General features: G+C 39.7%; 1 protein-coding gene across 1 annotated transcript; it reads right to left on the minus strand.

The window, feature by feature from the left end:
• Window positions 1–755: 755 nt before the first annotated feature.
• Window positions 756–13746, minus strand: LOC121867896 (UDP-glycosyltransferase UGT5-like). Its single transcript, XM_042368019.1, has 5 exons — window positions 13665–13746; window positions 11318–11448; window positions 1588–1807; window positions 1216–1359; window positions 756–959 (listed from the first exon to the last, which is right to left on the minus strand). Exons 2-5 carry the CDS (start codon window positions 11340–11342, stop codon window positions 824–826), a joined length of 525 nt encoding a protein of 174 aa, XP_042223953.1. The 5' UTR covers window positions 11343–11448; window positions 13665–13746; the 3' UTR covers window positions 756–823.
• Between the last annotated feature and the right edge of the window lie 234 nt (window positions 13747–13980).

A 13980-nucleotide genomic window follows, 5' to 3' on the forward strand; every position in this document is an offset into this window, starting at 1 on the left:
CAACTTCGCTGCCACCTTATATGTTACACTGGTTAATTCCCCAGTTAACCAGGTTGGTACACATATAATATAATTGGGCTTTTGGTAACGAAACCTAATTGAAGTTTCTTGTTTCATTATATAAGTATTATGTTTATAATTCCTGAGTGTATATCAACCGTAAGTTCCACTATTTATGAGTGAATGAGAAAGAGGAAGGCGTTTATGTAATATAAATGTGGATCAACGTCCGTTCGATAAAAGTTGGTGTGAGTGACTCCTGAGTAGTGACCCATCGAGGGAGAAAGGTATGGGTACGTCGTTCCCCCTCAAGGGAAGACGGAGCCATCCACTACGGCTCTCAAATAACGTCTTCCTCTAGTCAAGGATATCAAACTACTGCTCGCTTTACGTGGCCAGGAGCCGGCTACTTATGCCTTTACTCAGCATAGTATGACGCAGCTTCCTGTGGGCACACCTTATCACGTGCATTGAACATGTCACCTCATAGCCAGTGGAAAGTTACAGAGGGTGAATCTGAATATAAATCAGATGTAAGTAACCCATTTATATAATACTTTCTGTTGATGAGACAGGGGCCATTACAACTCCTCATACTTAAGGCATTAACTCATCTTACTTAAAGAATTCTCATACTCAAGGCATTAATTAACTCAGCATACTTAAGGCATTTACTCCTCATACTCAAGGAATTAACGCACCTTACTTAAAAGTTGAAGTCATAACAGTCAAGGGGTTTAGGTCAGTGTGAGAGGAACAATTCACTACTCTTTATTAACACATTACAGACACCGTGTGAACAAAGCATTAGGGGGGAAAAATGCTAATCTGTTTTGCGTTTAGACCTGGAGGAACAGAGACACGAACAGCAGGCCAAGAAGAGTCGTAGGGATATGTAGGTAAGAAGGAGGAGGACCACTGTCACGCTGGCCCACACGTCTACATTATACAGCTTGTACCTGTAATGAGGAACAACACCAGTGAGGTACATAACAGAAGAGAGAAATGTAAATAAACTCCAGTTATACTTGGAAGACAGAGTTAGTGTGAAATTCATTGGATCACCTGAAGATTAGTCCCAGTTTATTTCTCCTGATCATTACATACTATAAAGCTACCTGGTGAAGTTATATTATGTTAGTTAATTTTCAGGTGAAATAAATTGGGGGTTAATTTTCAGGTGATCGAAGAGTGTTATGAGGGGCATCCACTGACCAGGGCAAGTCACCAGCAGGGCAGCGGAGGTGAGCAGCTCCGTGGTGCCTCATGACGTACTCCACCCAGTACACGGCCACTTGTGCTGGCGACATTGGGAGGTCCTGCATCACCACCGATCTCCTCTGGGCCTCCGCCTTCAGCCTGCCGCCATACACCAGCCGTGAAAACAATAACTTAGATTCGCATTATAACACGTTTAAAAAATTAACGTTACTGAATTTCACGCACTGGCCACTTTTGATCAAGGGTCGTTTCATTATTATCATGATCATCACCACTACCGCGAATCCAGGGCACCAGACCAGAAAAATGCAGGCGGGACCAAGTGATGGGTGCAGATATGGATCGTATTCAACAACCCCACCTTACCTCGGGTTGGTCATGACGTCTTTGATCCGTGTTTTGAGAGCGTCAGGTGTTAGCTGGGCCCAGAGCAACACGAGGCCCCAACCATCGCGTTCCACGTTCAGCATGTTGGTCTCCTGGTCAGCAAACACAGGCATACCCAACACTGGTATACCATTGTACATGGACTCCAGAGTACTCAACAGTCCTCCGTGTGTAATGAACAGCCGTAAGCGAGGATGACCTGTCACAGTGTTAGTGATACATGATGAACTTAATTTTGATTAACATTTTTACACAAACTATTAACATAAAAAATGAAATGAACTTAGAAATGAATATTTTTCCATATTTTGTGTAAATTGTCGTAACTGTGTGTGTGTGTGTGTGTGTCTGTAATAATAATAATAATAATAATAATAATAATAATAATAATAATAATAATAATAATAATAATAATAACAATAATTTTATTAACGGTTTATTGAGAAAGGTCTGCAGCCCGAAGGCTGAAAATATACATTAGGCAAAAATTACTTATTACGTACAAAGACATGGGGTGGGTGGGTCACTTAACAAAAGCTTTCATTACTAAAAGGAGAAGGAACATCAATTGAACATACAAATTATTATAGTTTGCAGTTGATGGCCTGGGCAGGTCTCTTGTCATACTGTGAGAGGTCATATAGGCCACGTGGTATAGTGACCCGTCCGCAGATGTTGATGTGATGGACCTCCGTGGTCTTAAAACGTAAGAACATAAGAAAATAAGCAGTCTGCAATAGGCCGGTTGGCCTGTGCATGGCAACTCCTGTCGAGAGGTACTACCACTCTCTATCATCCATGAATCTATCTAGCCTCCTTTTAAAACTTTCCAGCGTTCCAGCACTTACTACAAAGTTGCTAAGGTTGTTCCACTCGTCTACCACCCTATTTGTGAACCAGTTCCTTCCTATCTCCCTCCTAAACCTAAACTTATCCAACTTAAATCCGTTGCTACGAGTCCTATCCTGCTCGAATATTATAAGAACTTTATCTATATCTCCTTTATTGATTCCTTTCACCCACTTAAATACTTCTATTATATCTCCCCACACTCTTCGTCTTTCTAGGGAATGCAAGTTTAGTTTCTTTAACATTATCTTGATATGGAAGGTTTGTAAGTCCAGGAATCATTTTCGTCATTCTTCGCTGCACCGACTCCAGTGAATTGATCGCCATTCTATAATAAGGGCACCAGAACTGAACTGCATAATCGAGGTGCGGCCTGACTAGCGCAAGATATAGTTGAAATAAGACCTCTGCACTCTTATTACTTACACTTCTAGATATAAAACCTCATACTTTGTTTGCCTTATTTCGAACATTAATGCACTGTTTTCTAGGCCGTAGGTCCGGGCTTGCAAGTACCCCTAAGTCTTTCACAAGTCGACTTCTCTAGGTTGATATTGTTAAGGCTATTTACATTGACAGTATTTGTTCTTCCAACATTAAGTACGCTGCACTTGCTGGTGTTGAATTTCATTTGCCATTTTGCTGACCATTCCTGCAGTTTATTTAAATCCTCCTGTAGTGCATTTGCATCCTGCCCTGAATTAATCTGCCGCCCTATTTTGGTGTCATCCGCAAACTTGCTTAGGTCACTGCTGATCCCAGTATCTAGATCGTTTATGTAGATTATGAACAAGAGTGGGCCCAGTACTGACCCCTGGGGAACCCCACTGGTTACACAGCCCCACTCAGATTTAACACAATCTCGGCTGACCCTCTGTGTTCTATCGGTGAGCCATGATTTTATCCAATTTAAAACTTTCCCCTCGATACCATGAGCCCTAACTTTTCTCAGAAGCCCCTAATGCGGTACTTTGTCAAACGATTTGCTAAAGTCTAAGTTAATAACATCGTAATATTTGTCATTATCTACTACCTCGAAGACTTAACGAAAAAACGTTATCAAATTTGTTAGACAAGGTTTTCCTTTGTAAACCTATGTTCAGAGTCGTAGATTAATTTGTTTTTCTCTAAATGCGATCGGATGTTATTTGCTATAATAGATTCAAGAAATTTCTCCACTACTGACGTCAAACTAATCGTCCGGTAACCGGTAATTTGACGCTGATGCTCTGTCATCCTTTTTGAATATGGGTACTACATTTGCCTGTTTCCACAAGTCTGGCACAACTCCTGGGTGGTGTTGGGTTCACGTAATGCAGTTACTCGTCCGTAAGTGTTGATATGAAGGACCTCCCGTGATCAAGGAGACATCTGGTGGTGTGGTGTTGTGATCACGTGGTGCAGTAACTTGTCCGTAGTGTGTTGATATGAAGGACCTCACGTGGTCATGGAGACACCGGGTGGTGTGGTGTTCACATGGTGCAGTAACTCGTCATCGGGTGTTAATATGAAGGACCTCACATGGTCATGGAGACACCGGGTGGTGTGGGGTGGTGTCACAGTACCTCACTCTCTACTAGGTGGTGTTGTGTTATCTCGTAGTCAGGTGTAAAGCCAGCCCGCTGTTGTTCCCAGGGTGGAGTGATTAACACCGCCTGGTCAGAAGATAGTGGTTCTTTCCCAGGGGTGCTGATCTCACTGGTGGGTCACAGCTCTCGCTGGTACTGTTTAGTGCTGAATTCACTGGTTTAAACACTGTTCATCACTGTTCAACACTGATCCCACTTCTTTCCGAAACGAAATTGTCATTTTTGATTATGTTGATATCCTGGTGGTGAGGATGGGTTCGGGAGAGGGACTTGAGGAATGGCTGAACATATCCAAGGGGGGGGGGGCACAGCAGGAGCAGCGCCTGATAGGTCTTCACCCTCCGGTTGTCAAGGATGTAGTGTGTGTGTGTGTGTTTGTGTATAACGAATTGCTTCTTATAGTAATAGATGTGAAGTATGCCACAGTAATGGGGAGAACATAATATATCTACCTTTACAAACTGTGTATCTGTTGAGGTGACTGTTACCGTGAATATAACAGTTATTTGTGAATCTGTCATATATGTAACAATCTTCCTGGGTTATCACCACTTGTAACAATCACTTGTGAAGCACGTTACCTTATATTTTAGGCATACTAAAATATTGATAAAAGTTTATTGGATCTTCTGTAGTGAAATCCAATATGTTCCTTTGTTTGTATTTATTATAAAGGGTTTCTAGATACACTTTCAAAAATAATTTTACTGTAAATTATCTCAATGTAGCTATTGATAGTTAAATGAGGACGGAGGCTATGTTAAGTACGTCCTGTTGATGATGAGATAGTCGAGTGAGAATGAGTAGGAACCCGTCGAGGGAGAACGGAAATATATCCGACGTCCTCCTTCGAGGGAAGACGGAACCATCCACGATGGCTTTCAAAAACGTCTGCCTCTACTCAGGGTTATCAAACTATTGACTGCAATAGGTGGCCAGAGAGCCGGCTACTTAATGCTTAACTCAGCACTAAGTGACGAGACTTCCCGTAGGCACACCTCATCACGTGCTCTGAACACTACCTCATAGCTAGTGGAAAGTTACAGGAGGTGATAGAGTATACAAGTCTAATGTACAGTAATTAACCCATTTATATAAATACTTCTGCCTATTTTATGCCTTGTATGATCATAATAGATTTTCTTAGGTTGGATTTAGGAAAAGTAAAAATTAAGATTAATACTTCGTATCCTCTAATTAAGAGAATTTGTTGAGACGTGAAGTAAAGTGTGTACAGTACTTCTCTATAGTAAACTTTCATTGGTTGGTTGTTATACTTCAAAAAGCTGATTGTTTATGAAACCTCTTACAGGACGTCGTTACTATCAGTGACCAACAAAAATATCCTTCAATGAGCTCTCTCTCTCTCTCTCTCTCTCTCTCTCTCTCTCTCTCTCTGTTGGCTTGTGTTTGATTACTCTTTACCATTGTGTTTACACCCTCACTGTCTTGTTTACCACCATTGTATATGTATATTCATTACCAATAATGTATATACTCATATACATGATGAAACAATGTAATTTGTATGGGGATCTTAATGACTAAACTGAACAGAACTGAACTGTATTCTGCGTTACTACACATTCCTCTAAAGGGGTGTGGTGGATCTTGTCTCCCTATTATGATTAAGAGTTCCCATATTAATATAAAATCTTTAGTTGCCTCACAGTAAATTCACAAGTGACCGTGGGCCCCTCGTGCCCGGCGGCGAGTCCGGTGGTACAGTTTACCGAGGCGTGAAAGTTTGAAAGCTCGTGCTTGGCTAGCACGCAACCGCCGTCCGGCTGACAGCGTACACAGTCAGCGTTTTACAGATGGTCGTGGTTGTTATAATCATGGTCGTGGTTATGATCATAGTCGTCATTGTTATAATCATGGTCGTGGTTGTTATAATCATGGTCGTGGTTGTTATAATCATGGTCGTGGTTGTTATAATCATGGGCGTGGTTGTTATAATCATGGGCGTGGTTGTTATAATCATGGTCGTGGTTGTTATAATCATGGTCGTGGTTGTTATAATCATGGTTATATTTGTTATAATCATGGTGGTTGTTATAATCATGGTCGTGGTTGTTATAATCATGGTTATGTTTGTTATAATCATGGTCGTGGTTATTATAATCATGGTTGTGGTTGTTATAATCATGGTCCTGGTTGTTATAATCATGGTCGTGGTTGTTATAATCATGGCCCTGGTTGTCATAATCATGGCCGTGGTTGTTATAATCATGGTCGTGGTTATTATAATCATGGTTGTGGTTGTTATAATCATGGTCGTGGTTGTTATAATCATGGTCGTGGTTGTAATAATCATGGCCCTGGTTGTCATAATCATGGTCCTGGTTGTTATAATCATGGTTGTGGTTGTTATAATCATGGTCGTGGTTATTATAACCATGGTCGTGGTTGTTATAATCATGGCCCTGGTTGTCATAATCATGGTCCTGGTTGTTATAATCATGGTTGTGGTGGTTATAATCATGGTCGTGGTTATTATAATCATGGTTGTGGTTGTTATAATCATGGTCGTGGTTGTTATAATCATGGCCCTGGTTGTCATAATCATGGTCCTGGTTGTTATAATCATGGTTGTGGTTGTTATAATCATGGTCGTGGTTATTATAACCATGGTCGTGGTTGTTATAATCATGGCCCTGGTTGTCATATAATCATGGCCCTGGTTGTCATAATCATGGTCCTGGTTGTTATAATCATGGTTGTGGTTGTTATAATCATGGTCGTGGTTATTATAACCATGGTCGTGGTTGTTATAATCATGGCCCTGGTTGTCATAATCATGGCCCTGGTTGTCATAATCATGGTCCTGGTTGTTATAATCATGGTTGTGGTTATTATAATCATGGTCGTAATTTATTACGTCATAGCCTAGTTTGTATAATCATGACCTGGTTTGTGTAATCCATGGTCCTGGTTGTTATAATAATCATGGTTTGTGGTTATTATAATCATGGTTATGGTTGTTGTTATAACGTCATGGCCTAGTTGTGGATTTAGTATAATCATGGTCCTGGTTGTTATAATCATGGTCGTGGTTGTTATAATCATAGCCCTGGTTGTCATAATCATGGTCCTGGTTATTTATAATCATGGTTGTGGTTATTATAATCATGGTTGTAGTTGTTATAATCCTTGGCTGGTTGTGGATTTATTTATAATCATGGTCGTGGTTGTTATAATCATGGTCGTGGTTGTTATAATCCTTGGCCTGGTTGTCATAATCATAGTGAGTAGTTGTTTATAATCGTAGTTCTGGTTATTTATAATCATGGTCGTGGATTTATCATAATCGGTCGTATTAGTTGTTATAATCATAGTTCTGGTTTATGCAATCATGGTCGTGGTTGTTATAATCTATGGTTCTGGTTGTCATAATCATGGTCACGTGGTTGTTATAATCATGGTCGTGGTTATTTATAATCATGAATTAGTAGTTATTCTGTCCATAGTGTGACATGCCAATGTGGTTCTGGTTGTTATAATCAATGGTCTGGTTGTTATATTCATGGTCGTGGTTGTTATAATCATGGTCGTGGTTGTTATAATGATGGTTCTGGTTATTTAATCGTGGTCCTGGTTATTCTAATCATAGCGGCCCTGGTTGTCATAATCATGGTCGTGGTTGTCATAATAATCATGGTCGTGATTTGTTATAATCATGATTGTGGTTGTTATAATCATGAACACAGTTGTTATAATCGTGGTCTGGTTATTTATAAGCGCTGGTTGTGATTGTTACAATATAGGTCATACCAAGAGACTAACATGAATGGGATAAACCACACCCTTATCTTTTAATCTCAATGGCTTAGATTCAACCTCACCCTAAATCAAGCAGGATTAGAGACCATTTAGGATTGTACCACCAATACCGATACATTTCTACTGGATTAATAACAAAACATTAAATCTCATTTCAATAGCTGATATCTTACGGATATCTTATCAAGTTGTGAGTCTTACATGTCTATATAATTACTATTTTATTCTGAAATATTTATAGTTCGTTGTGTATGGTATTGTATGGTATTGTACTGTATTGTACTGTATTGTATCCGGCTGACAGCGTACAGCGAAAGGGGGTGTGGCAAGTCCGTAGACTTGCGTGGTTAATTAGGGTGCGTTTTCCAACGTAAATAAAATGGTTAATTAATGGCTTCCTAAAGAAACCATCGACATGGGACCAGGTTTGAACCACTCTACGAATTTTTTGCGATTTTTCCACCAAGTTTGATGAAAAACAATTGTGCCGTTTCGGCTGCACAGACAAACAGACAGAGAGACAGACAGACAAACATTCGGATAGCGCTATAGTATATTAGAAGCCATGATTATTTTACCTCCATGCTGACCTTCACATTAGCCATCTGATGAAGAAAAGGTTAAATCATTATCCTCAAAGTGTTAAACCAGTCTCCTCTAACAGTTAGATCAACTCCCTAAAAAGGGTTACACTATCTTTATACTTTACTTACTGGTGCAACAGCACCTTTACTTTATGTAAATATTCACCCAAATGAATAACACCAACTTTTTCATCAAGTTATTCAGCAAGTGAGTCAACATGTTGTCGGCAACAGACAGCTGGGCTTGTAACTCTCTTAAAGGTCGAGTGGAGGTTAGCTGATTAATCAAAACAGCTGGCTCGCTCCCACGCCTCTCTCTCTCACAGAGAGGCCAGTAGAGGATTACCCCTTGGACAGGGAGTGAGACACGTAACTCAAGTGTTATTCACAACACTTCCCTGGAGAGAATTCATAATTTATTCTCTCAGATTATATCTGTGTATATAGCTGCTTCTACAACAAACAAGAAAACAGCTAAAAGTGTTTACATCAAACCCAGCCACTTAAAGAGTTCCAGAACTTAATTAAAACAATTAATGTGATACCAAAACAGCTATCACACTTTATCCTCTTTGCCATCGGCTTGTTAACCACTTCGACGATCGGTCACGTCTCTGTTATTCACTGATGGCAAGTACTGACTCCAAAATGTGCCTGTGCTAGTGTTGGTAAACTCTGGTCTTGAAAGAACTCACACTTGGTGCCGTCACAACAATCTCGGAGATTGTTCCAGGAGTTCACAACTATCATTACAAAAAAATCTGTCCTGACGCATTGGGCACCCGCCAATCCACGTTTAGACACTCGACTGAGTAAATGTTAAGTTAGGCAACTGCAGGCATTCCAATCTCAGTAACTGATATGCTGCAGTGTAAGCAATGTCTGGTGGCTCTCCTCTGAACTTTTCGATATACTGACAGACTCTACCACATCACGGGCACCAGACGAGGTGGCAGTACTACCAAACGGGAAGCACCTCACTTCTGAAGTGTGTGACTTTGATGAACAAGAACCACGACAACAACTTATTAATGACAAAGAAGTAATGCAGAGACTGGGGAAAACTTATAGGGATGAAAATTAAATTTTAAGAAAATAGAAATAAGTAGAAATATGAGGAAACGAAGTCAGGTTTACAAAAATAAAAATAAAAATTCTGGAATAAGAAGTTGAGGAAGCTATGAGCAAAATAAAATGTTGCTAGGGGTTAATCAGCTTTCAATTATAAAACAAATGGACAAGAATAGTTTCATATCTTTGACTAAAATATGTAATTCTAAATACTTCAAAGGACAATGATGTCAGAAAATCAATATTTGTTTTATTATCTAAAATCTCAAGACTTAGAGTGCCAGTTTTAAAATACGCTTCATAAGTCATGTCTGCAAGTTTTATGAAATATAATTTTCACTAGAATAAAATTAACAAGAGCAGTGAATTATCTGTAAATCAAATTGGATTTAGAAAAGGAAATTGAACGAGACAGTTATAGCTGTACGTGGTTTGAGAACTTTGAGTGAAATGACTTTACAGTTCTAAAGAATTTGTATATCTGCTTTGTTGATTTTGGAAGGCTTTTGATCATCTAAAAACACAATAAACTTATAGAGGTTTTGAAAGAAATAGTTATTAATGAAGCAGATATTATAATTAAAAACATTCGTTACTGGCAACAGTTAGACAGGAGTAAGACAAGGCTGTGTTCTGTCTCCAACATTGTATAATATATGTTAATAATTATTAATGAGAGAAGTTATATGTGTCAATGAAGGAATAAAAGTTAATGGTAAAGTAATATCCAATATACGCTATGTAGATGAAACTGGTCTTATCACAGATAGTGAAGAGGCATTATAAAAACTGGTTAACAGAATAAAGGAAAAAATGAAAGAATGTGGGTTAAGAGTTATTACTGGAAAGACGAAAGTTATGGTTGATTCCAATTTGAAATAAATCCAAAATTACAAATTATTTTAGACAACAGAAACTTAAACAAGTGGATAATTTTGTGTATTTGGGAAGTAACATTAGTTGTGATGGAAGATGTATAGAAGAAATCATAACAAGAATAGGACAAGCAAACAGCATTTAATAATCTAAAACTTTATGAGGATTTTAAGTCTAATTTGAGAAAAATGCTCCTGAAAGGATATTTATATATATGGTTAGGACTGTTGTATGGATCAGAGATATGGACACTTTCAACAGACACCAGGAAGTGGTTGGAGGCCTTTGAAATGTGGTGTTATATGACATATGTTAAAGATAGTTATATTGACAGGAAAAAATGAAGTACTAAGGGTAGCAAAATCTTCAAGATAAATACTTGAAATGTACAGAAAAAGAAAAATGGGATACTTAGGTCACATAATTCGGGATGAGGGATAATAACAAAAATATTAATGGTCAAAGTTGAGGGTAGGAAGGCCAGGGAAGGCAGAGACTGGGATGGATGAATAAGAAAATGGGTTCCCAGAGAAACAAAATCTTGGAGGGTTAGTAAAAGCAGCCGAGAACGAATATAGTGGAGGATCTGGTCGCCAACCCTCAGATATGAGGACTGTACTCTTATTGGTTGATTGATGAGAGGCAGACTGTCTAGGAGTGTTGACACCCTTCTTATATGAACTATTAGCTTAGATGCTTGCTTTACCTTCTCATAATGGTCCGATAACTTCAATTCGTTGTTATATACACCCAGGTCCTTTACAGTTGGTTTTGTCTATAAGTTGGTAAACCATCGTTCTCAAAGGGTTAAACCATCGCCAAAGGAATAAAACAATGTCTTCAAGGATTAAGTCATAGTCATCAATGGGTTAAAACATTGACTTGAAGAGCTAACTCATACTCCTAAGACTTAATTAATATCATCAAAACAAACTATGAAAAGGTTGGTGAACTGACCGAGAATATCCTGCTGTGGAGCCATTTGCCGAGACGCACGTTAGGGGCAGGTCATCCATGGTGTCCTCGTCCCACTTCCACAGGACCCGCTGCTTCAGGGACCCAAACACTTCAACAAAATGGTCCTGTACCTAAACACAAGACGTGCAGGAGTTAATAATATACTGTGCCACGCTACCCTCTTTCATCTTCGCCTCTTTCATTGAACGGGCATTAAACTTTTCTGGGTCGAATTAACACCTAAGTTTAGTTCATGCACTTTACCTATGCTAGCGCTATCCTACCTAACCTAACTTAACCTAACAACTAAACTAACAAAACACCACTAACCTAATTTCCCAGCAAACGTTAGGGTAGCTAATCATCAAAGGAATACAGTATAATCTTGGTGATCCAATTTTCTTATTAGTCACTTTTCTTTCTATTTCTACGGGAATAGCCCACCCGGCACAGGTCATCGACTGGGCCTGGGGCGAAAAAAATGAGAGTAAAATAAATTAAAAATAGGAAAGAAAAGATTATATTAATCTACACACGAAGATGCTGGAAACCAGCTATTTAAAGTGAGACAGATTGTATGAGTATGGAAACATAGAAGAAGGTTGGCTGTGTGAGAAAGAAATATGTACTATAGAGGTTAGTCTACTGTAGTGTGACCGACATCCACACACAAACGGTGGGCACAGCGGGCAAGACGAGTGTTACAGCCCACGGCCTTGCCGGCGGTACAGGATGCCAACTCCACCGAATAGTGCCCGTTAAAGGACTTAGAAAGAGAAGTGAAGCAACATTGCGGCGTAGAGAAAGGAAAGAAGGTTATCAACAAAGGAGGAGAGTCAATAAGACGAAATGCCTTTGATTCCACCCAATCTAACAGTTGGCAGGAGAAGAGCCACCGCAGATATGAGAGTAGTACTCCAAGTTAAGACGTACGAGTTCCTTATAAACTTGAAGCAACTGTTTAGGGTGAAGTAGCTTCGGCATCTGTACAGCACTCCCAGCATTCGGGAGGCAGCTTTAGCAATGATGTGGATGTGTGGCTCCATGACATATTAGAAGAAATGGTGAGGCCTAGCATATCTATTTTAGAACTTAGCAAAATGATTGCCTCCTGAAATATGATGGTGGGAGATCATCTAATTTGGAAAGTGTAATAGGTAAATTCTGAGTATTATTACTACTGAATTTAACCAAGTTTCTACCTCCCATTCGGAGATGCTGCACAGATCCGCATTGATAGATGAAATTATATCAGCTCTAGAAACAGATCTGGTTTGAGAATTAGGAGGAAGGGAAAATTGTGAAGAGTAGAATCATTCGCATAAGAATGGATAGAATTAATCGTAGTGTGAAGTAAACTTTGATAAAAGAAGGAAGAGATTAGGTGAAAGAACAGAACCCTGTGGGACACCATTATTGGTAGAGACGAGAGATCGATCCCTCTACAACAACTGCCATGGATCGGTTCTCAAGGTAACTAGAAATTTGAGACCAAAGTGGGAAGAAACCATAGGAGGCAAGTTTGGAAAAAAGACTTGTGCCATACCCTGTCAAATGCTTTGGAGATGTCGAGGCCCGAGAAGTTTCCCCATAATCCCTAAGAGAGGATGACCAAAGATGGGTGCAGTAGGAGAGCAGATCACCAGTAGATCTCGCCTGGCGAAAGCCACTGGTGATCATACAAAAGAGAAAAGCCTTCAAGGTGACGGAGAAAATAAGAGTTTAAGATAGTTTTGAAAATCTTAAGAGGGATGAAGTTTGGGCAACGGGGCGACAGTTAGAGGTTGAATGGTCACCCTTCTTCGGGATGGGCTGAACTGAGGCATGCTTCAGAAGGAAAATTTTGGGTTTTGAGGCAAAGGCGAAAGAGGCGAGCAAGCACAGGGCTAGAATTTCAGCCTCCTCAGAACGCGAGGGTATTCCGTCCGGTCCATGAGCCTTACTCACATCCAACCTGGATACACTACCTGCAGTTATGACACCTAGAATGAAAATTAAACACTTTTATACGACATTGTCTTCATTTTTCACTGAACGATCTGGGAAATAGACTGGCAGCGAAGTATATGGGGTCCGGACAAAAGCCCTCGGATAAAGCCCCCTCAGTTAAAGTGCAAATCGGGTAGGTTAGGCTAGGCTAGGCTAGGCTAGGTTAGGCTAGGCTATTTTAGGTTAGGTTAAGTTAAGTATTGCAGCTTTGTGATATAATAAATGCAATGTGTAAGCTTTATAAAAAGTCTTATTATTCTAGGGGGCTTTTGTTGCACGAACCTTTTTTCCTAGGGTCTTTTGTCCAGGCATTTTATCCAGGGTTTTGTCCTACACTCGAAGTATATACAGTACTCACTTCTCAGGCATACTGGACGGCTTTACTGCTGAACCAAGACTGAAGTAAATAAAGCCTTCGTCACCAGCGCCTTGCCTCCTCCAGGTCCTGAGATACAACGGGACATAAGATTTATGTTACAGTATTTTGTGAAGGAATAAACTTTTTATGAAGATTGGGCCTCCAGTTTATTTCACCTGATAATTAAACAAGCTATCTCGGGGTTAGGTTATATTAGGTTAGGTTAGGTCTGCTTAGATTAAGTTAGTTTAGATTAGAGTTGGGTGTTTTAATCATCCGGTTAAATAAGCTTTAGTGCCTAATCTTCAGGTGAGAC

The sequence above is a fragment of the Homarus americanus genome, unplaced genomic scaffold (genome assembly GCF_018991925.1).
Source record: "Homarus americanus isolate GMGI-L3 unplaced genomic scaffold, GMGI_Hamer_2.0 scaffold37032, whole genome shotgun sequence".
Classification (NCBI taxonomy): Eukaryota; Metazoa; Arthropoda; class Malacostraca; order Decapoda; family Nephropidae; genus Homarus; species Homarus americanus.